The sequence below is a fragment of the Perca fluviatilis genome, chromosome 3, assembly GCF_010015445.1.
Source record: "Perca fluviatilis chromosome 3, GENO_Pfluv_1.0, whole genome shotgun sequence".
Taxonomy (NCBI): domain Eukaryota; kingdom Metazoa; phylum Chordata; class Actinopteri; order Perciformes; family Percidae; genus Perca; species Perca fluviatilis.
The window spans coordinates 38,646,322-38,670,359 of NC_053114.1; the positions used below are offsets into that span (position 1 = coordinate 38,646,322).

At 42.5% G+C, this 24,038-nt stretch overlaps 1 protein-coding gene across 3 annotated transcripts in view; it reads left to right on the plus strand.

Moving 5' to 3' along the window:
- Positions 1-24,038, plus strand: part of lrp4 (low density lipoprotein receptor-related protein 4) — a 156,953-nt gene that overhangs the window by 129,793 nt on the left and 3,122 nt on the right. The window contains exons 16-38 of one of the 3 annotated variants that reach the window (XM_039795248.1): positions 3,551-3,676; positions 4,224-4,432; positions 4,909-4,990; positions 5,091-5,196; positions 5,287-5,488; positions 5,726-5,915; positions 7,121-7,252; positions 7,796-7,936; positions 8,018-8,104; positions 8,716-8,887; positions 10,064-10,226; positions 11,074-11,299; positions 14,132-14,435; positions 15,142-15,360; positions 15,604-15,738; positions 16,802-16,910; positions 17,200-17,392; positions 19,042-19,155; positions 20,068-20,179; positions 20,748-20,809; positions 22,054-22,141; positions 22,274-22,415; positions 22,665-22,726. In XM_039795248.1, coding sequence (XP_039651182.1) covers positions 3,551-3,676; positions 4,224-4,432; positions 4,909-4,990; positions 5,091-5,196; positions 5,287-5,488; positions 5,726-5,915; positions 7,121-7,252; positions 7,796-7,936; positions 8,018-8,104; positions 8,716-8,887; positions 10,064-10,226; positions 11,074-11,299; positions 14,132-14,435; positions 15,142-15,360; positions 15,604-15,738; positions 16,802-16,910; positions 17,200-17,392; positions 19,042-19,155; positions 20,068-20,179; positions 20,748-20,809; positions 22,054-22,141; positions 22,274-22,415; positions 22,665-22,706 — 3,356 coding nt within the window. In that variant the 3' untranslated portion in view covers positions 22,707-22,726. The remainder of the gene's footprint in view (positions 1-3,550; positions 3,677-4,223; positions 4,433-4,908; positions 4,991-5,090; positions 5,197-5,286; positions 5,489-5,725; positions 5,916-7,120; positions 7,253-7,795; positions 7,937-8,017; positions 8,105-8,715; positions 8,888-10,063; positions 10,227-11,073; positions 11,300-14,131; positions 14,436-15,141; positions 15,361-15,603; positions 15,739-16,801; positions 16,911-17,199; positions 17,393-19,041; positions 19,156-20,067; positions 20,180-20,747; positions 20,810-22,053; positions 22,142-22,273; positions 22,416-22,664; positions 22,727-24,038) is intronic. The other 2 variants (XM_039795245.1, XM_039795246.1) reach the window with 2 other exon arrangements.

The window sequence follows — 24,038 nt, forward strand, 5'->3', positions numbered from 1 at the left end:
AAAATTAGAGGGTGGAAGATGAGCTGGTTGAAGATGGAAAATGGAACATTCTTTAAGGGTATTATTGAAGTGAAGACTTGTCCGACATGGTGGCAAACCCAGAGACGATAGAATGATTTGCTGCACTAGTGTTAGACCCTGTGGTGAACTGGCCGGTTGAGGTGTTTTTTTTTTATCCGCATGATAGCAAAGACTTGTGTTCTTTGCTAACAAACCATGTTGAACTTGAGTTCTGGCCAAAAGAAAGTTTTGGTTATCATGCTGATAAAATATTGTAACAGTCGGACTCTAACATGAACTGCAAGAAGCGTCTGTGTTGGCAGAGGGAAGTCAGACACTATTCCTTTTGTTGTGGTGTAGATTCAGTGAGACATGTAAGTTTGTGTGTGAGTGGAATAGTTTTGAACTCTGCATCAATTGAACACCGCAAAGAGGCTTCAGAACTCGAGTGAAATCCAGACACATGCTGTGACTTTTAGAAGAACAGAAGACTAAAGCTCTGCTGCCGATGTGTAGTTCATTATATTTTTAAAATAAAAAAAATAATTGTACATATCTATATATTTCCAATGTGAAATGTGTTCAGTATTCACTGTATTGTTTCATAGTTAAGGGAATAGTTTGACATTTTGGGAAAAAACCCTTATTTGCTTTCTGCCAAGAGTTAGAAGACAAGACTGATACCACAATAATGGAAAATGTCACAAAGTCTTAATAACCTTCAGTTTACTGTATATATCAGGTGAGAAATTACAAGTGGTTTCATATTTCAAATACCCTGATGTCATTAGACTTCATAGAAGGGTATATTCCTTTCCCCAGCACTGTACACATCAAACAACCGTACATACAATAGCACACGGTAACAACATACTGTACAATGACAGACAACAGTACACACTCAGCCTGTTCAGTGAGGTCATCGTTGACTCAACTCTCTGCTTCAATAAACAAGTAAAGACAACACAACATTAAAGCTATACATAATATATATAAGTTAAGAAACCTACACAAGTTTAGATTTATTAATAAAAAATACCTGACTTAATTGTTAACCATTTGGTCTCTTACCTCTTATACAATAATAAAGCCTGTAGGGCTGGTCCGTATACCATTTTTTGAGCTTCGAAGCTTCGGTAGTAATGAGCATCGAATATTCGAAGCTTCGGAGAGAGGGGGCTGAACATATTATTATCTTTAATAAAGGCAGGAATCTCTATGTGTCTGTCTGTTTGTTTGAATTTTGATTATTTCGAGAACCTTTCATCCAAACGACTTCACAAGGGAGTGCAGTGTCGTATTTGGTGCAATATAGATAGACAGGCCAGACACGTTCAGAATTAATAAACTTTTAACCTCGGATCACCGTCCCGTCAACGGGCCACTTTGTGACTGGGGCGTCGCTGTAACCTTTTTATTCGTTTTTATAACTTTAAAGCATTAAATCTTTAAAATATACAGCCATGTACACAACTGTTACAAAGTAACAGAAAATAAAACAATTCAGCCGTAATGCCGAGAGTGCATGCATACCTGTTTTCGTTGTCCTTTCAGCAACAAAGTGGTATTTTGACCAAAACTTGATTTTCATAAATCCCTAAGAGTCCAAGGAAATGTAATATCCGAGCTTTATATTCCAAAACGATCTCTTCGCCTCACAATGTTGAAGTTTCTGGCCGAATCACAACGGAAAAACGCGAAACAGTTTTCCATTTCCGCACTTGTTATCGCCGCTAGCTTCTCTGCCCAGCTTGCTAAATACTCGACGTGGGCGTCATCAAGTACCGACAGTATCTTCTTCTTCTTCTTCTTTGTAGTTTATTGACGGTTGGCAAACCAACTTAAATTTGCATTACCGCCACCAACTGGACTGGAGTGTGAACGAGAGATAAATGCAGAAAATAAATAAACCAAAAAAAAATAAATAAACGAATATTCGAATGTCAAATTTTCAAATCGAATACCAACCCACCGAACGAATATCGGGTCCAGCCCTAAAAGCCTGTACAATCGGTCTATAAACTAGTTCTCAAATCCTGAATGATGAACCTAAAAACCACCATTACTGTAACATACTTCCTAGATGCGGTCTCTTTTGCTGCTTAGATTTCACAATGCTTGTTCAATATACACATTTCTTAATGGATTCCTTCGCCATTTACCACATTAATATTTCAGAAAAATATTGGGGATAGAATAGTCTCGCGTGCGCCCCATGTAGGCAGAGTCCTTTGCAGCGGCCCAGGTTCGAATCCGACCTGCGGCCCTTTGCTGCTTGTCATGCCCTCTCTTTCTCTCCCCCCCCCCTTTTCTGTCTATCCACTATCGAATAAAGGAGAAAAAAGCCCCCAAAAAGAATAGTCTCGCATTGCCAGACCTATCTCCACAGCACTGCGGAGGAAGGTCCGGCTAGTCCACACAACATTGCTGGATGGGAGGAAAACGTGCTGTGGTTTATTGGCATTTCTTCTATCCAATCACAATCCTCATGGGCAGCGCTAAGCTCCGGGTGCAGGTACGGCGCCTCTGCAAAATAGCCTTGGGAAGGAACTTGTTTTGGTGGAACATGTGCACGTAGGAGGGGCCCGCAGGAATTGAAATGGCTGTCTGTCGAGTGTGTGATGAGCACCTGAACAATTCCTGAAATGAAACGTTGCCGATATGGACTAGGGATAGAATAACCAGATCAAGAATAAGAGGGGACATTGTTGTAGCATATTCCCACATGTTGAACTAGTTCTCTTTAAACAGAAAAACAAATACCTTTTAAATCAGTTTAAAGAATATAAACCTGTTTTTCACAACCTGCATATTATTTTTGTTTTTTCTGATTCCTATCAGTTATTATAAGACGTTTCTCACAATAGTAACTGGAGACGTTGGCCATGTATGAAACTGGTATTTCTGTGTTGTAAAGCAGGGATCTTCAACAGGGGGTTTGGGACCCCTAGGGGGTCCTCAGAGTCAATGCAGTGGGGCCTCCAAATTATTGTTTATTTTTATGAAAATGTCTTAACATGAATCCAACATATTATTAGGAAATATAAATCCCCACTGCTTACTGGCCTATAGGTAAGGTAGTCACTAAGTTAGCCATCAACAGATACACTTAATCCTAAGGATTCACTGTGCCACATGTATGTTTAACAGTAAACATGATTTATAAAACCATGCCAACAATTATTAGGCTGTTTTATTGGCTTAGTATTCTATGCAAAAAAATATGTATAAAGGCTTTAGGCCGCCCTACACATTATTGTAGGCCCAGTTTACTATGCAACTTCATTTTATACAGTATATGTAGTAGGGGGTCCCTGCTCCATCTCTCTTTCAGTTAAGGGGTACTTGGCTTAAAAAACGTTGTAAACAGTCATCATTACATCCTCAAATTAAAGCAGTTTCTTTTGGAAAGAGGGGATGACATGCGACCAAAGTCCAAAATATAATAAATAAATTATTATTTAAAATAAATAATTAGCCTCTTCAAAAAGTTTCTAAGCACATAAACCAACATATGCTGAGCTGTGTTACTTCTCTGTCTCCCCTGTAGGTGGCAGGAACCGCTGTGGCACCAACAACGGAGGCTGCAGCCACCTGTGTCTCCCCAGCAACAAGACTCACACCTGCGCCTGTCCCACCGGCTTCAAGAAGGTGGACCACAACAACTGTGCCAACGGTGAGTCCCTCAACATCTGGAACTGTAATATATGTGTAATTTTTGCGTGGCTTTTGCATATTTAAAAAATTTGTGAAACAATGTTACAACTTGACAATTATTAAATGCATTAAACAAAATTTTAGAGACAAAATGTGCATGCAGAGGATGATAAGATATCCACTGAAGTGTAATTTTCACTAATGGAGATTTAAAACCAGTTAAATTACATGTTATGGTTCAGTGCAGCTAAAGAAGTGCCAAACTAGAATTAACTTTATTTTGGCAAAGTTTTTAATGAATCCTTTTCAGTTTAGTTTTTTTCCCACTACCCTGTGACAGTTGCATTGCTTGAAATAGAACTATGTAACATCTACACACCCTGTAGTCATAAAAACATTTATATGTTATTATCATTTTAGACAATTATGTTAGAGGAAGGGTTATGATTTAGATTTCCTAAGTTGGGCTGCTAGTTGTCTGTGTGTTAGTGCTGTTTTGCTGTGTTCACTGTTGACCCCACTGTTAAACCTAGAAGACTGACAGAAGACCTTTGGTCTTTAATCAGGTCTTGACAAGTTCCTGCTTTTTGCCCGAAGGACGGACATCCGACGAATCAGCTTCGATACAGAGGACATGTCCGATGATGTCATCCCTCTTGCTGACGTGCGTAATGCCGTGGCGCTGGACTGGGACGCCAAAGACGGCTACCTATACTGGACAGACGTCACCACCGACTCCATCAACAGAGCACTTTGGAACGGCACCAAGCAGGAGGTCAGTGACATCCACGGTCTGGCTGAACTAAATGTAAATGTATCACTTTTTTTAGTCTTAGCGACTACTCAAAACGTTTTTACATAGTACAGGAACCATTCACACACATTCATACACTTGTGGCCGAGGCTGCCGTACAAGGTGCCACCTGCTCATCAGATAAACATTCCCACACCGACGGCGCAGCATTGGGAGCAATTCGGGGTTCAATGTCTTTCCCAAGGACACTTTGATTCGGGACCGAACCATCAACCTTCCAATTGGTAGGCGACTGCTTTACCACCTGAGCCACAGCCGCCACCAGACTAAAATTCCATTTCTGATTTGTCCCAGACTACACATATAGGAGCACCAGGGTTTAAGTTTATGCAATACTGCCATCTACTGGGGCTGATGTGAAAGTGCAACAGCAATTCATGCTCTGGAGAAGACTAAGAACTGGGGGTTTCAAATGTTTGCTGTGTCTGTTTCTCCAGGTGGTGGTGGACACCAGTCTGGAGAGCCCAGCAGGTTTGGCGATTGACTGGGTGACCAACAAGCTCTACTGGACCGATGCTGGTATGCAACTTTATTCACATTGTTTCACATCACATAATATTTCTGATGTACTATGTGCAATCACCTGCCTGACAGTCACGTCATGTCTTTGGTTCCTCAGGCACGGATCGTATCGAGGTTTCTAATGCCGATGGGAGCATGCGGACTGTGCTGATATGGGAGAACCTGGACCGGCCCAGGGACATTGTCGTCGACCCGATCGGAGGGTGAGATGACTAAAAATAGTTAAAACATATGAAGCCGAACTTTGCATGTCCCTCTCGTTCTTTCTCATTTGTTTTATTCTTTCTCCATAGTTTCATGTACTGGACGGACTGGGGTGCCAACCCAAAGATTGAGCGTGCAGGAATGGACGCCTCCAGTCGCATCGTCATCATCTCATCTAATCTGACTTGGCCCAATGGGCTTGCCATTGACTACGAGACCAAACGCCTGTACTGGGCCGACGCTGGCATGAAGACTATTGAGTTTGGCAACTTCGATGGTTCTGACCGACAGGTAAAGGGTGTTTCATTTTATTCTCACAACGCTAATGTCTTCATGCTGATTTGTTTGAGAAATTATTTAAATGTAACATTTAAATAGTGTGTAATTTTAATGTACTTTGTTAGCAACAATTTGACTAATTGTTCATCCATGGTTGACTTTTGTTTTCAATATTTTCGGTTCACTTGGAGTAAATGTTTAGGAATGTCTACAGATCCACCAGACTTCTGCTACTGTTTTTGCATGCAGGTTTTGATTGGCAGCCAGCTGCCTCACCCCTTTGGCCTGACTGTACACGAGGACAAGCTGTACTGGACAGACTGGCAGTCCAAGAGCATCCAGAGCGCTGACAAGCTCACCGGCTTGGGACGACTCACACTTGCCGAAAACCTGGAGAACCTCATGGACATTCACATGTTCCACCGACACCGCGAGACAGGTCTGTGTGCGCCCACACGCTGGATCAATACTGAAGACGCATTTTTTCATTGTTTTGTCTTGTGCTGCAACACATTGGATCCAAAATGAATTAAATGATCCTGAGTATGAGGTTTAACTGCAGACTTTCGGCTGTAATTGATGAACGGTTTAGGCACTCTAGCTATTTGTAGTAGCTAATTACTGTTATTTGCCCATGCTTAACTACTGGGCCTCCAGGGTTCTGAGCTATGTAGCAGCCTGTCCTGTTAGCATTAGCTTAAGCCACCAAAGTGCAAAGCAGTTATAGGGTTTTTCAGTCATATGTCAAAACCAATAAATAAGCTTGTGATTATGTGTATTGCAAAGAATAATATTACCAATAGAGGCCTGCAGTTTAGTTTACAGAAATACTAATAATCGTAATATTGGTCAGAAAATTTTAATCTTAATATTGGTCAGAAAAATTACAAATGGTTTACATATATTGTTCAACGTGTGTATTTTTACCTGCTGCATTGCAGGTCTATGTATAAAAATGGCTTTGAGTCCTACTGCGTTCATCCAGAATGCATGTGAACATCTTTTAAAAACACTTCTGTTCACTTCACACACATTTAAAACTTCATTTCAAATCCAATGCACTGCAGTACAGAGATATAAAATATACAAATGAGAAATGTGTCACTACACTTGTTTGTTTGTTTGTTTGTTTGTTTTATTTGGATCCCCATTAGCTTCAGCATAAGATAAAAGCTATTCTTCCTGGGGTCCTACAATCTATCAAATGTACAAATCCTATTTTACAGTTAATGCAATTAATCACACACATACATACATACACATTCTTAACGTGTCTTGTTGGACTTGTGCAGTCCCTCGTGACAAAGGATAAAATCTCCTCCTGTCACTTTGTACTTTTCTGATTTTTGCCCCTTATTCTCAGAGCTCAGATCATGTGTCTCTGCTGACACTTAGAGGATTACAGGTAAATTGAACCCAGATTACTGGCTGAGAGCGCAGAGAGCCTCAGGGGCTCATACCAAACTGACACCTCGCTGATCCCACTGATATTAGGGGCTTTCCCATGTTCCCATAAGGGGAATTGTGTGTTTCTGTTTTGTTTGCCCCTATTTCTCCCATTCCTTTTCCAGTCCTTGCCTCTAAGGTAACACAGAAAGTAGGACAGTGGCTGAGCATATTTGCTTTGTGTGTCTCCATCTGTAGTGCCTAACCCGTGTGCGGTGAATAATGGAGGTTGCAGCCACCTCTGTCTCCTGGCTCCTGCTCCCAAAGCCTCCAGCTGTGCCTGTCCCACCGGGATCAACCTGCAGACGGATGGAAAGACCTGCACGCCTGGTACGAAACTTTGTCTTCAGTGTCAAAAATAATGCAGTTATTGTTGTCTGTTTATCCATGTTTACAGTGCAAAAAGAAACTGCTTGTAGTTAAAGCGAATGGTTTTCATGGTGCAGGGCAAAATAGCAGGCGTAGGTTGAAATGGGGCTCTGGGTAATCCCAACATTTACTGTAACTTGTTGACCTCCAATGCAACATTATACTTAATGTTAGCATTACCAAAAGCTTGAAGGAGAAAAGGAGTGCCACAACTCAGAACATATTCATCTCAAAAGGAAATACAAAATAGCAGCGACAAAACCCTTAACAAATATATTTTACAAGCTTGCAAATAATAGGGGAGACAACTGCACCAAAACAGCATAGATTTCAAAGGGTTAATGTCCAAAGACTTTGCTTCCAGGAAGATAAAAGCATGTCAGCCCCCTTTTGTATTCTGACTGGGAAAGTGTGTGTGTGTGTGTGTGTGTGTGTGTGTGTGTGTGTGTGTGTGTGTGTGTGTGTGTGTGCGTGTGTGCGTGCGCGCGCGGTGCGTGTGTGCAGGGATGAGCAGCTTCCTGATCTTTGCACGGAGGACCGACATCAGGATGGTTTCTTTGGATATCCCCTACTTCGCTGATGTGGTTCTGGCTGTCAACAGCTCCATGAAAAACACCATCGCCATCGGGGTCGACCCCAAAGAAGGTTCGTATGTCTTCTTAAAGTTTTAAAATGACAAGAAAGCGATGTAGAAATGGAGTCCTTACTATGTGCATGTTCCTGCAGGAAAAGTCTATTGGTCTGACAGTACGCTGAAGAAAATCAGCAGGTCCAACATCAATGGAAAAGCACAAGAAGACATCATATCTACAGGTGAGGAGAATGGCTGACATGTGCGATGCTGTTTAACCCTTGTGTTGTCTTCGGGTCATATTTGACCCGTTGTCTAAATGTCTGTATCAGAAATATGGGTTTCTTTTTAACTACCTAATTTTGATTACCCAAAAATAACATGGATGATTCCATACAACGCGCTTTGCAAGTACAACAAAAATCTCTACTTTCATTGAATTTTGGGTTTTGTTAAATTTTTTAGCATTTGAAAAGAAACTCAGTATCTCGACTGAATGTTGACATATGCCATTCTGTGATTATCCTTCCTTTAATATTAGTCTAAAAGAATCATCATTTCTGCTTTTTAACTCTAATTTCTTAGAAATTAGGTTTATTGACCATGAATTCCAAAAATAAGTGTACATCTTATGTTGGTGTTAGTGGTGTTTATACATGGTATTGAAAAGAAGCGCTAAACATCAAAAAAGCGCCCAAAAAACATTGAAAAAAGTGCCAAAAGAGACAAAAACGTGAAAAAGTGATTTTCAGTTTTGACCCGGGAGGACGATGCATGGTCGAATGGAAGACAACACAAGGGTTAGCTCCACCCAGGCAGAGTGTCACAACTCCGTCTCTGCCTCTGTTTGTAGGGTTGGTGACGACCGATGGCCTGGCGGTGGATGCTGTCGGCAGGAAGATCTACTGGACGGACACGGGAACCAACCGCATCGAGGTCGCCAACCTGGACGGAACCATGAGGAAAGTTCTCGTCTGGCAAAACCTGGACAGCCCTCGAGCCATCGCCCTCTACAATGAGATGGGGTAAGGCTCCCAGAGCGCGATAGCTTTTTTATTTTCAAAGCATTTGGTGGAAATCTCTGAATAAACTCAATTGTGATTTTCACTTCACTGAGAAATATGTTATTAACATTACAGAGTTGGTATCTTTTGTTCTAGCTCTTGAGAGAAAGAAGGCTCATTATCATTACCAATAATGCTCCGTCTGCTATCAGACTTTTAAACCTTGACAATAGTCCCTTTTGTAAACACACACATGTACATTTTTACTTTTCTTTTACCAGGATTTTATGTTGATAAGGCGGCTTACCCTTACTGCACATATTATGACGACTATTATGATGGGTTGTACAAGGGGCAGTGTGTGAGTGATGCAACAGTCTGTGTACTTTATGTATTTCAGTCAGACAACACATTTGAAATGTTTATTGTAACAGCAGAACATTGTGTTTGGTGGCCAGACTCCGACCTCATCAGTCCCCGCCGTTTGGGTTTACATGAGACATTGGGGAGTGATGATAAAGTGCTCGCGGCCGGAGCCTGCAGGTGGATGCTGGGGTGGTGGCGGGGCTGAAAGTGGGTAGCGATACAGCGATACAAACTGACAAATTGAGGGGGTGTGTTTGGTAAATGATACGGAGAGAGTGAGGCATGTCACGTGTGTGTACAGCGGTGCAGCTCGAGTTGGCTGAACCTGAACTAGCTCGCAGGCGTGGCCCCATGTGTGTATGTATGTACTGTATGCACTATGTTGTTTTGAATTCTTTAAACAGCAGATATTGTTTCCTTCAGGACGATAAAATCTATCTTATCTTACATCTTATTTTCTTATCCTGAGGTGTGTACCGCTTGTGTTCCATCTGTCTGGGAACCTTTATTCTATCATTATTCTTAGCTTGATTTGAACTGTGTACATTCTCCTGTCTGTCTTGTTTATGTGTAAATGTTTTTTGGGGGTCATTAGACTGTGTTAAAAAAACGAATTGCCCTTTTTTGGATAAATGAAGTTGTTTGAACTTGAACTAATGATTGTACAGCATCTCGACGTCTGTTTGTTGTCCAAACTTTATGTGTAATATTTGCTGGTCTGGTGATCCAGCGTGTCCTCATCATCTCATCTCTGTCCTACTATCAGTCTTCTTACTCTGTCTGACTTTAAACCTCTGTGCCCCTCTCTCTTTCTCCCTCTCTCTTCTCCAGTTATATGTACTGGACAGACTGGGGAGAGCACGCTAAGCTGGAACGCTCAGCAATGGATGGTTCAGACCGCGTGGTCCTCATCAGCAACAACCTGGGCTGGCCCAACGGCCTGGCCATCGACATGGCCGGCTCACAGTTACTGTGGGCCGACGCTCACACTGAGGTAAAGCAGTGACTCCCAACGACACTTGCATGAATTTTCACCTCACAAATCATAAATTCTAATAGGACTAAAGCCCTGGTCTCTGTGTTTCTAAGGACTTGTGATGTTAATTGACCAGGAATTTAAAGCTTTAGTGCGTCACTTTTTTATACCAATGAACGTCCGTTACATTCAAGCCATTTCCAAATGAGTTGCTACAAAGCTAATTAAGACGTTCAGCTCCACAAAACTCTCTCTGTATTTCTCAGTTTGGTTATGTTTAGAGAATGGTGTCATCAAGTGAAGATAATTACCTCTTCTGAAGAGTCCATGTTTTTTTTTAATCCTCCGTGTCCTCCTTGGTTATAAGCAACTGTGTGGAGGAGGGGTGGGGGGTGGTGCGTGATCACGGAAGGCTTGTAGCATGTGGACGCGCCGACAGTTTTGTTGTCATTACTTAGAATTCCTCATGGGGGAGACAGAAACTACGCACCATAGCTTTAACTTTCTTCTGCTGTTACACTCATTGTAAGTCACTCTGGATCTGAGGAGCTGTAACAAACCTGTTAAGAACACTAATCTATATCTGTATAGCACTTTTAAAACAAGGTCTTCACAGTGAGAAAAAAACAACCCAATGAAGTAATCACATGCCTTACTAGTAACATAATTTTAGACACTCCAAAGAAAAGGCTATTAGATTCATAAAGATGCACCATATTAATTAAAAACAGACAAGGCATAAAAAAGATCTCATAAGTTTATAGATATCAGTAGAGATGTAAAGGTTAAATATGTTTGAGATGAAAGACATCAGACATTCTGGAGTCATGGTGGTAATCCCCTTCATCTCTTCGGCCCTCTGCAGCGCATCGAGGCGGCCGACCTGAACGGGCAGAATCGCCACACCCTGGTGACTCCAGTCCAGCACCCGTACGGTTTAACCCTGCTGGGGTCCCACATCTACTGGACCGACTGGCAGAGCCGCAGCATCCAGCGAGCTGACAAGAACACCGGGACCAACACCATCACGGTGCGAGCCAACCTGCCGGGCCTGATGGATATCCAGGCCGTGGACCGGGAGAGGCCACTGGGTGAGTCTGCTGAGGACCATAAAGACCACAATAGACAGACAGACAGAATAGTATTGTATTGTACCATGAGGGAGATTTGAAATCACAGTCTGTTTCATACATTAACCGATAAGATAAAGACAGATACAGAGTCACATAGAAACAACCACATTTACGACAACGACACCGGATCTATACAGAGTCAGCGAGGTAGTTTGTTCAGCAGTGCAATGGCAGAAGCGACAAAACTTCTGCCAAAGCGAGTCCTTCTACAACTCAGAGTCCTGTATCTGCGACCAGGTGGCAGCAGCATAAAGTGTGCATATAGAGGGTGATTGGTGTCATTGACAATGGTGAGGGTAAGGCGTGTGAGGACTCCCATTGTTCAGGTCTGAGATGTTGCTGTATGAATTTAATAAGACTACCTGTGCTAAAAAAAAAGAGAAGAAAAAGAAGCGCTGTGTTGCCTTTGGGCTCAGCAGCAATTAGTACACACATAACTCTCTGCTGTGTGACTGGTAATAATCAGAGCCGGCCCTAGACCTTTGGGGGCCCTATGCAAAATTTGGTTGGAGGCCCCTTTGACCATTTTAAGTAAGGCCTAAAGAAAAGCAATGACTACCTAATAACTATACTGTACATATTATTATTATATCTACTATGTTTGATGTCTAACAGAAAAAATTATGATACCACTGAGCTGAGTGGCAGTGCAAGACTGAACACACACTGATGAACTTGCTGAATAAAAATACTGATAAAGTGATTTTTACTGACCAAATTGACAACCGTTTAAGAGGCACAAGCATATATATAATAAAAATGAAATAGAGCAAATAGAATAACATTTAAATAAAATATTATATAAAATAATAAATAAAACATTCAAATGTTAGAATTTTTCAAATAAACAGAACAATAACATCTAAAACACCACAAACAAGGTCAATAGTAACAATAATAATATATAACTGCCAGTTGTGACAGCCTCAGCTTTGGAGATCCTGTGTATTACAGTTTCTCTCATTGAATTGACCATCACAACTGTGCTCTGAAGCCACAACTCCATAACAGAAAGCATGGCAGAGGCACCTTCATTGAAGGTGGAGATGGCCATACTTGCTGCTGCCTCAAGCTTACTTTCCCCACAAAACAGTCCCCTCAGTCAGCCGATGGTGAAGCTAACTAACCAGGCTCCCATCAGCACTGGTTCATAACAACACAACAGAACTAAACTAATTATGAATCATTCAAAACAATCCAGAACATTGGAGAAAGCAAACAAAGTAGACTAAATTGTTATTTGACCACCAACTAGGTCAGACAGAGATGCATTTCCTCCTCCACTGGGAAAAAAACTATCTTCACTAAGAGAATTACACCTTGGAAAAATAGCCAAAAAAGTAAAACTTCCCAAAGTTAACACCAGAAAAGAAGCCGGAAGTTTTCCTAGGAGAGGGAACAGCAGCTCTACTGACAGCTAAATATGGATCTGTCTGCCACAGCCTGAGGGACGGACTCACAACCACTTAGGATCCCAAAATTACAGATTTGTTTAGTAGCCTATTATATAGTAATTATATTATACAACAATTTTAACTGTTGTGTAATGTAATTGTTTTGTAATATAGTGTATTGTATCACGATCAGTACAGTGTAGTATATATGTGACACATATGACATGTAGGCTATATGACTTTCTGTAAACTGCTTTGAGAGAGAGAGTCAGTCTGATTGCCTCCGCTGTCTGAAAACTCCTGTTTTCTGAATGACAGTTTAAACATCGACGTACTATGTGAAGACATTTCATCATCTGCTGTCTTAGTGTGTAATCCCCTGTTAATAGTGTCTTCTTGCTGATAACAACTGTTTTCGTCTTCTCTGAGGTGATTTTCGACCGTTTTCGACGCACTTCTTTCGACATTCTGAACTACCCATTGACCTATATATACTACCGCGGAAATGTCAGAGCGCGTCATGTGACTATTTTGAACAAATCACGTTGTCAGAAATTGGCATCAGCCAATGAGATTGCGCATTTTGCGTTAAATCCCCCCTTTTACTTTCACGATTGGTTGCTGATGAAAAGGAAATGACCATATTTGGATCCGACAGCATTGTAGAGGAGAGACAGAGCTTTCCAACCGTATATATCATGACGGGACAGTGATCGCGGAGCAGCGGGATGATTTAGAACGCCAACTAGCTAGCAGTGACTCTAAGGGGCCCTCTGCTGGCCATGGGGCCCTTTGCAATTGCAAAGCTCGCTTAGTGGCTGGCCCGGCTCTGGTAATAATAATAATAATAACGCTTTTCAAAGTACTCAGAGACACTATACAATAAAAGCAGGTGAAGCAACACAAAACCTAAAAAAACAATAAAACCAGCAGCTAACAGTAGATTAAATGTGATAATATTATAGGGTGCAATTGAAAAAGCCCTGCTTCCTCATGGAAAAAAGTGTTTCCATCTATTTATACTGCTCATTTCCGTTATTTCCATCTTTTAGTCTCATGACCTGCTATACACTTTTTTTTTACACATTTTAGATTTGCTCAGTGGCCTTTGTTGCGCTATTTTTGGTATCCCTACATGATGACCCTAAATATAGCTTCTGTTGATTGTGGTATTTGTAGCTCACTGGGTGATTGATTGACAAGTAATTATACATTGCCGTGTGTGTGTGTGTGTGTGTGTGTGTGTGTGTGTGTGTGTGTGTGTGTGTGTGTGTGTGTGTGTGTGTGTGTGTGTGCGCGCGTGTGTGTGCGCGTGTGTGTGTGCGCGTGTGTGTGTGTGCGCGCGCGCGCGTCTCTATCTATTTACATCAATTACATATGTCTCTGTCCTCTTCAGGTTTTAATAAGTGTGGCAGGAGGAACGGGGGCTGCACCCACCTGTGCCTGCCTCGTCCCAATGATACATCCTGCGCCTGTCCCACCGGCATCCTGCTCAAGGGAGACGGCAGGTCGTGTGACGACTCCCCCGAGTCCTTCCTGCTCTTCTCCAACCGCGTCAGTGTGCGTAGAATCTCCCTCGACACCAACGACCACACCGATGTACACGTACCGGTGCCGGAGCTGCACAACGTCATCTCGCTGGACTACGACAGCGTGGACGGAAAACTCTACTACACTGATGTCACCCTGGATGTCATAAGGTGCGAACGCACACAATGCTTACGCGCTCTTGCCATTTATGTTTAAGCTTTTTGTTACGTAAATTATGATTTTTATGAATATCTGAAGGAGTCAAGGTGAGCCATTGTCAGAGGTTTAAAAATACAGATTCTGGATAAAGTTTGCCTGTGTGGGGCGGCCTCTGGCTCACCCAGGAAGAGCGTGCGCCCCATGTAGGCCTGAGTCAGAGTTCTTTGCAGCGGCCTGGGTTCGAATCCGACCTGCAGACCTTTGCTGTGTGTCATCCCCTCTCTTTCTCTCCCCCTTTCCTGCCTATCCACTATCACTATTGAATAAAGGGGAAAGCCCCAAAAAATAATCTTGTAAAAAAGATTTGTGTGTATGTATGTATGTATGTAGTGTGTGTGTGTGTGTGTGTGTGTGTGTGTGTGTGTGTGTGTGTGTGTGTGTGTGTGTGTGTGTGTGTATATATATATGTATGTATGTATGTATGTGTATATATATATATATATGAAGGAAAAAGGAAGGAAAGAGTATGACACTGAGATTGAAAACATACTTCTATATTAAAACTACTTTGAGGAATCCCTTTATCCTTTCAAATGTATCTTGAACTCACAATAACTACACCATTGCTGACATTAAGACTAGGTATTATCAGGATTATTATAGATTATTATAGTAGTAGCCTTATGTCATCCTATGTGTCCACCCTTTGTCCTGTAGGCGTGCAAACCTAGACGGCAGTGGCATGGAGACGGTGATCAGCCAGGGCCTGAAGACCACAGATGGGCTGGCTGTAGACTGGGTGGCCAGGAACATGTACTGGACCGACACCGGGCGCAACACTATCGAGGTGGCCCGCCTTGATGGGACGAGCCGCAAAGTCCTGGTCAACAACAGTTTGGACGAACCCCGAGCCATCGCAGTGTTCCCAAGCAAAGGGTAAGAGAAAGGAACGTGCTCCACCCTCAAATTTAAAATCTAGGTTTTGATTTAAAAGCTAGAACAGAAACAGAATTCTTTGCAGCATTGTCTTAGCCAGATAATAAACTACGTTGACATTAGCAGAAGAGAAGCGCAATATTAGCAGAAAGGAAGCAAACATTGTAAAGAGTTATTTAGTTTGGAATTTATTCAACTCTGAATAGTAGAAAGTCTCCTCACCAGTTCGCCTCGTCTCTGCAGGTTCCTGTTCTGGACTGACTGGGGTCACATCGCAAAGATTGAGCGATCTCACCTGGACGGCTCGGACCGAAAGGTTCTGATCAACACCGACCTGGGCTGGCCCAACGGTCTCACTCTAGACTACGACACACGAAGGTCCGTGAGAGAGAAACATGTCTGTCGAAGGAGCTAACTTTATTGCCACACAAGAGCCCTGTAAATTAAATTAGATTAGATGGTATGCTACTTGAACTCCTTAATAAAATGAGATCCCAGGTACAAGTGGCCAAAATGGGTTTCCTCAGGAGGGTGGCTCTAAGGTGGCTCCCTTAGAGATAGGGTGAGAAGCTCAGTCATCCGTGAGGAACTCGGAGTAGAGCCGCTGCTCCTTTGCGTCAAAAGGAGCCAGTGGAATTGGGTTGGTCATCTAGTAAGGATGCCCCCCCCCCCTGTGCGTCTCCCTAGGGAGGTGTTCCAGGTTCAGGTTACTTTATTGGTACCCGTAGGTTAACTAGGTTTACAGTCTAAGAGGCAGGACATCCTTAAAACTTTGTAGACCACCGCATAACATGCAACACACAAAACATTAAAACATAAAACAGACAGTAGAACATGGCTAAAAAACAGTACATGACCACATTGACTTGTGCAGTTACATGCAGAAATTCTACAGCTAGCACATGACCAAGGTGCTTGTGCGTTGTGTGCAAGTAATTCTACAGTTTGTAGAGGAGGCCTCGGGGAAGACCCAGGACTAGGTGGAGAGATTATATTTCCACCCTGGCCTGGGAATGCCTCGGTATCCCCCATTTAGAGCTGGCTAATGTGGCTCAGGAAAGGGAAGTTTGGGGTCCCTTGCTGGAGCTGCTGCCCCCGCGACCTGACCCCGGATAAGCGCGTGGTGATGGATGGATAGATATTATGAAAGTTTCACTTTATATGATACAAAGGATTTGAGCTTAGACTGCTGAATGTTGAGCCAACTCTGATCATGTACGTAGAACCTTGTCCCACTAGTGGTAACGATGTAAAAAAACTAAAAAAACAAGCGTGTGTCAACTTTTCATCCATCCAGCAATTGTGTTGTCCTGTGTGTATTTAGCCTTAACAGCCTTACAGGGTGTTTAAACTCTTGTTTTTACGGTTCAGTCAGAAGGCATGCACAGTGTGTGTGTGTGTATGGACAGAAATGTATTCATGAATCTGATGATTTCTGCAGGATTTTCTGGGTGGACGCGCACTTGGACAGGATAGAGAGTTCAGACCTGAACGGGAAACTGCGCCAGGTCCTCGTCAGCCCGGTGTCCCACCCGTTCGCCCTCACACAGGTACCCCCTTACCCCTCCTCACCCTGCTGTCAATCACTGGGCTGACCCTTCCTCCTGGCTGCCACCTCCACTCACCTGCTCTCTTTCACTCATCGGCTCACCGTGTGACTCTCACTGGTCGTCTCTCCGTCCCCCAACTCATGCTGAACTCATTCGACTTAACCATTTCTTCCACTTCTCTTCCACTCTGACCCTCATTTTTCTTCCTCCCCTTCCCTTTCTTCCTCCCATCCCCCTTCTCCTTGTCTGTGTTTTTCCTCTCCTCTCTTCTTCTCCCTCGTTTCCCCAGTTGAAGCCGGTGTCCTCCCCTCTAACTCCTTTCTCCCGACTCTCGCAGCAAGACCGCTGGATCTACTGGACGGACTGGCAGACTAAGTCCATCCAGCGGGTGGACAAACACACCGGCCGTAACAAGGAAACCGTGCTGGCCAACGTGGAGGGCCTCATGGACATTATAGTGGTATCGCCTCACAGACAGACAGGTAGGGATGCTTTTCGTCTGCCACCTCCAGCTGACACGGGAGACAACAAAGACCTCGCTATGTTTATCTGTGAGGACGCTGATGCGCAAAAGGGTTACTCTGGAAAAGTGCTGCAGCAGCAGCAGAGGCTGATTTGGATGCGTAAGCTTGAAATATAGCAGGCAGTGAACGCAGGTACAGAGCGTGTCGCAACTCTAGTCAGTTTTTTTTTTAACCACTGTATTAATATCCTCATTAGAAACCCAGATAGCTCAGTTGGTAGAGCGGGCGCCCATGTATAGAGGTTTACTCCTCGACGCAGCGGGCCAGGGTTCGACTCCGACCTGTGGCCCTTTGTTGCATCCCCCTCTCTCTCCCCTTTCACGTCTTCAGCTGTCCTGTCAATTAAAGGCCTAAAATGCCCCAAATAATAATTTGGTCTGTCAGTATAAGCACAAATGATTAGCATGAGTTGAAAATCATTCTACTCTGCGTGATTACATTATCAGCGTGCATGTTTAGTGTAAGCGTGCGCAAGCATCAGAATATCTGTGACCCTGTGTATATGTTAGACTGAATGATTTTTGCCAGCCTCTGTAATAACACGATATTTTGAAAATGTTCAAAAATGAACTTTGAATTTAATCAGTATCTCTTAAAGTGAGAATGAGCCAAATCAAATGTGTTTATTTGTCTCCCTGTGAAAATGAGCCAACACTTTTAATTAGAAGTCACATGGATTTCCAAGAAGCTTTTTAATTGGACTGAAGCTTGTTTAATAACCTTTCGTCTGGCATGATCAAGGTTTTTGCTGCTGGTCGGAATAAATCTAATTCCAGCCACTCTGTTAGTCTTGCGCTGCCAGACCTACAGTATCTCCACAGCGCTGTGGTAGCACTGGAGTATGGTCTGGCTGCATGAGTTAACATTCTTATATATAAGGGGGGGGACGACACTCTGGGTTGTTAGTATTTCTTTTAACCAATCACAATCAGCTTGTGCGGCGCTAAGTCCCGGATGCAGCAACAAGTGCACTTACAAAACAGATAGCGGAGATAGCAGTAGAGGAGGAGAATGCCTCTCCGCAGCCCGGATGTCAGGCTTTATACCCACACTGTACATCCGGGAAGCCAGACTACTTCTTTTTTTTTTTTTTTTTTTGATAATTTTTTGGGCTTTTCCGCCTTTATTTGATCAGACAGCTAGGTGAGAAAGGGGAGAAAGAGGGGGAAGACATGTAGGAAATCGTCACAGGTCTGACTCGAACCCTGGACCTCTGTGCCGAGGCATAAACCTCTCAGTATATGTGCGCCTGCTCTACCCACTGAATCAACCCGGCCACACAAGCCAGACCACTGTTAATTAGCTAAACATGATGGATTTGTTTGAGCTTCTTTTATGTAATTTGATAAATGGAAAAAGTAGGTAGCCTCTTGCAATTAGTTTTAATTACAATTCCGTTTGTAACGGACTGCATCACAGTTCTCTTTAAGAGTGCTGGGACCTTAGTTGTCACAGTGCTGTTACTTCATGCAAGCTAAATTCAAATCTCATCATTCTCACCTGATGAAATAAACCAAACTTAAAGGAGGACACGCTGCCTGACTTTAAAAATAAACCACTCGGTCTGTTTGGTGCCAGTTGTGAATGTTCCATCTCTTCTCATTTAGGGACCAATCTCTGTGGGGTGAACAATGGCGGCTGCACTCACCTCTGCTTTGCCAAGACCAACAGTTTTGTGTGTGCCTGCCCTGATGAACCAGATGGGCGACCCTGCTCCACCAGTGAGTGACCACTTCGATTGTGCACTGTGAATGTTCTATGTGCCAACGTGTTTGCATAATTTTGCCCCAAATCCAGAATCAGAAAGCAGTTTATTGCCACAGTAGTGGAACTACATGGAATGTGCCTTGGTGATACATACAAACAAATATATTAAACAATAATAATAAACATTAAATACCGAAACAGAGACAAATATATACAAAATAGTTCTTAAAGTAATAGTAGGATTATCCTCACCACAGTTATCCCAGGTTAAAATGTATCTAACAATATACAGTATCTCACAAAAGTGAGTATACCCCTCACATTTTAGTAAATATTTCATTATATCTTTTAATGGCATGGGGTACTTTCCGTAGAATCATCTCTCAATGCAAATCAAACCAGCTATTAGGCTAACCGACATAAAACCATGCCAATCTCTAGGTATGGTGAAGGCTTTGTGATGATGTGGGGCTATTTTAATTCCAAAGGCCAAGGGAACTTTATCAGGATGCATAGTATCCTGGATCTACTAAATAACTGGCCTTTAAAAATAAAACTCTGCCTGCCTTTATGGGAATTTAACATAGGGGTGTACTGACTTTTGTTGCCAGCGGTTTAGACATTAATGGCTGTGTGTTGACTTATTTTGAGGGGACAGCACATTTACACTGTTATACAAGCTGTACACTTAATACTTTACATTGTAGCAAAGTGTAATTTCTTCAGTGTTGTCCCATTAAAAGATATAATGAAATATTTACAAAAATGTGAGGGGTGTACTCACTTTTGTGAGATACTGTATATTGACAAAGAAATAAGGGGCCACGAGAACATCTAAAATATCTAAATAACTCAAAACTACCTAATATGAAATCAGTATGTTCCAGCACACTCAGGGTCTAATGTGCATTATGTGTGTTTATCAGTTTCAGGTTACGTCCCCACCTCTCCTGCCAGGGGAACCAGCAGCACTCCCGTCCCCAACAAGATCCCCAAAGCCCCAACAGACACTCCACGTGGAGGACCATCACCGGTCAAGTACGTCTGTTTGTCCATTTTTCTACAGAAAAGCTCCTTTTTGAAGTGATTAGTTATTGTAATTGCTCCAAAATGTAATAAAACCAAATGTAATGAATAACTTTACCCTGTTCAACGTATCTCAGACTATGTCGGCTAAACTATTTCAAATCCCAGCATGCTGTCTGCACAAGATGCTGCCGGATTTTCTGTTTTGTGTACTTCTTTTCAACTTTGTTCATCTAATTTGAAGAACTACCTTGTAAGTAATTGCAATAATTGGAGAAGTGAAGTTGCATGTCCTCACTCAGAAAAAATAACTGAGTGCTCTCAAGCCTTTTAAAGAAGTTTGACATTGTTCTCATTCCATAGAGGAGCATTACGTAAGTGTTCATCTTCAACAGAATACACAATGAGATTTTTCAACTAGCAGTAATGCTACAGAAGCTCACAGGTTTTTTTTCTACAAAAGCTCTACAGAGAGTTATCTTCAGGAAAAAGGAATAATGTTATAACTTCTTAAGCCCATTAAAGCTTATATTAAGTAAAGTTCTCTTCTCAAGCCGGGTTTCTGTCTTATTTTTTACAGCTGCACTGACAAGAACCTAAACGTAGAAGGCTGCTTGAGCAACGTGGTGACGGCTCCTCATGGTCAGTACATGGAAAAGTTCTCTCCTTATTGGTATGCACACTGCATGCAGTTTTAAATTAAGTCGTTTGATTTTTTATATTTTTTTTTTTTTTTTTTAAAAAAAAAAAAATATTTTTTTTTTTTTTTGTGTTGTAAAAAAAAAGGGGGGGGGTTTTTTTTTTTTTTTGTTGTTTTTTTTTTTTTTTTTTTTTTTTTTTTTTTTTTGGGGGAGGAATTTTTTATTTTTTATTCAACCTTTATTTATTCAGGGAAGGTTCACTGAGAGGCAGCTTCTCTTTTGCAGGAACGCCCTGATCACATTCACACAGTTGCACACATTCATACCTGGAAGCTGTCCGGTACAACCACAGTCTGACCTGCTGGCTCCACTGAGCAGCTCCACTGGAGCAGTTGGAGGTTAATGGCCTTGCTCAAGGGCACCTCAGTGGTGGTAATGAGGGAGGGACTTTCCCCACCCAGATTGTATCCTGTTGGTCTGGGGATTGAACCGACAACCTCCCGATCACAAGCTCTCTTCTCCAACCTTTAGGCCACCACTGCCCACCTGCAGCCATCATTTTGAGTTTCTGATGACGAGACAGATTGTAAATACACAAACCGTTCCCAGCGCTAACTTCCGAATAGTCTCGCATTGCCAGACCTTCCTCCACAGCGCTGCAATAGAGGGTCTGGCCAGTCCACACAGCATTCCGGGATGGGACAAAAACGTGCTCTGGTTTATTGGCATTTCTTTAAACCAGTCGTAATCCTCTTGGGCGGCGCTAAGCGCGGGACACAATGACAGTGCCTCTGCAAAATAGCCTCGGGAAGGAACTTGTTTTGGTGGAACATGTCTACGTTTAAAAGTTGTTTTAGTCGCGCAACAGAAAACTCAGATTGGACAGATAGTCTAGCTAGCTGTCTGGATTTACCCTGCAGAGATCTGTGGAGCAGTTATCCATAGTCCTCATAAATCCACCGGAGTTTAAAATGCAAACACAAAGAAAAGCGGAAATTGAGGGACATCCGACCCAAAATGAGGTACATCAAGCGGAATTTCCGGCGGCACCTGAACAATCCCGGAAATGAAACGTCAATAAAGACTACCTCCTGAATAAACACAACATAAGCTAGGCTAAACACTATCAGAACTATCTCTGTACTTTGCATTTTTCCAAAGTAGTCTGTAATGTTCTTTTAAGCAAAGCCCCTGGACTTGCTCTGTAAACACAGCACTCTTTAACATCTGTGCCATCTGTTGCAGGAGAAGGACTTCATATCAGCTATGTGATCGGTGGAGTTCTGACCATCCTGGCTATTCTGATCCTCATTGCTGCTTTGATCATTTACAGGTCAGTCCCCTGCTTGACACTTCTTCATTTTCTTACTCCCTGGTCTTAAACACAGGGTAGGCTAATAACTTCTGTTTGACACACATTGGCTAGATTAATTTACTATGTTTTCTTCCTGTTTTTGATTGACAGACATAAAAAGTCAAAGTTTGCTGACCCGGGAGTGAGCAACCTGACCTACAGTAATCCCTCGTATCGGACGTCCACACAAGAGGTCAAGATTGAGGCGTCGCAAAAGCCTCCAATATACAACCAGCTTCGATATAAGAAAGAGGTAACGAACAGTCTGGGCACTGAAGTGAAAACGACGGACATTTCTTTGTTTAATATACGAATGGATTTAAGGTGGATCCATGACAATTCCATAGAATGATCACAGACTATGGAGGTGTACGGTGGGTAACCACAGAGACAAATGACTACTGTTTGTCTGCTAGATTGTGTAGAAATATTGTAACGTGACACGAGCAGGTTACAGACCCCAGCGCTCATCTTTTCTTCCTCCTCTCTCTCCTCACTGCAGCTCTCTCATCCCTACAACTCCCTCTCTCCCTTTATCTTTTGACCCATTTGTCCCACGGAGAGGTAGTTACACCGCATGAAGGAGTTGTGTTCTCTCCTACTTCTTTGTTTTCCTTCACTTTATCTGTTCTTAACTGCATGCATCCTGCTGTCCAGAATTAACAATTTCTCTCTTTGGTGCAGTTTCAGAGCTCTGTGATTAGTAGCATGTCTGTGTTTATACTACTTAATAAGGTTGTTGTTGTTGTGAAACTGACATTGATGACGAATCGAGGTGTATGGATAGATTTGTTAAAGCTTTGGTGCGTAACTTTTTGATATTAATGAACGTCCGTTACATTCAAGCCATTGCCGAATGAGTTGCTACAAAGCTAACTACTACGACTATCATTTGAAGTCACTATTCCTTATCTTTAAAGTGATTATTATCTCCACTGTTCATCACATCCCCAACCGGCATCGTCAGACACCGCCTACCAAGAGCCTGGGTCTGTCCCAGGTTTCTTCCTAATAGGGAGTTTTTCCTCGCCACTGTCACTCTGCTTGCTCTTGGGGGAATTATTAGAATTGTTGGGACTTTGTAAATTATAGAGTGTGGTCTAGACCTACTCTATCTGTAAAGTGTCTCGAGATAACTCTTGTTATGATTTGATACTATAAATAAAATTGAATTAATTAAGGGCTCCTGCACGCTGGCTGCGTGGCGTGAGCGTGTCAGTGCGTGGCGTGTCCGTTTTTATTTCAGCTCCCATGTTAAAAGGTTAGAGCTTACACACTGCCTGCGTGACACGCACATCTGAGGCGCGGCGCCGAAAACGCGTGCATGCTAGAAATAGGACCGACGCCTATTTTTCACACGACACGCAAGCATGTGGGAAGCGTTTCCAGGCAAAATAGAATAGGAAAAGATTTTGACATGAATACATTTAATAAATTACATTTTGATGTGTGAAAGTCTCTAGGTTTTGACATAAATGCAGATATAAATGTCATTTAAAAAAATTATAATAAATAATTATCGATTTTTAAATATTGCACCTGTCAATACAGAACAAAATATTCTGTCGCCTATTTTGCCTTCAATACTGCCGACGTTGTCTTTGCTGTAATCAAATCAGTATATATTTATGTTTAACATGAAGTGTACTACTGCTTGACTGCAGTACATTTCCACAACTCTCTCCATTATGGGAAATATACATGTGTATAGACAGGCTAGCAGCAGCAGCAGCGCCGCGTCAGACACGTTTCTGGTGTTTAAAGACAAAAAACGCCACGCAGGCAGTGTGCAGGAAGGCTAAATAAGACCATCCGCTCCACACAACGCTGTATTTCTCAGCATGGCTGTGTTCAGAAGATTGTGGCGTCCGGTGAC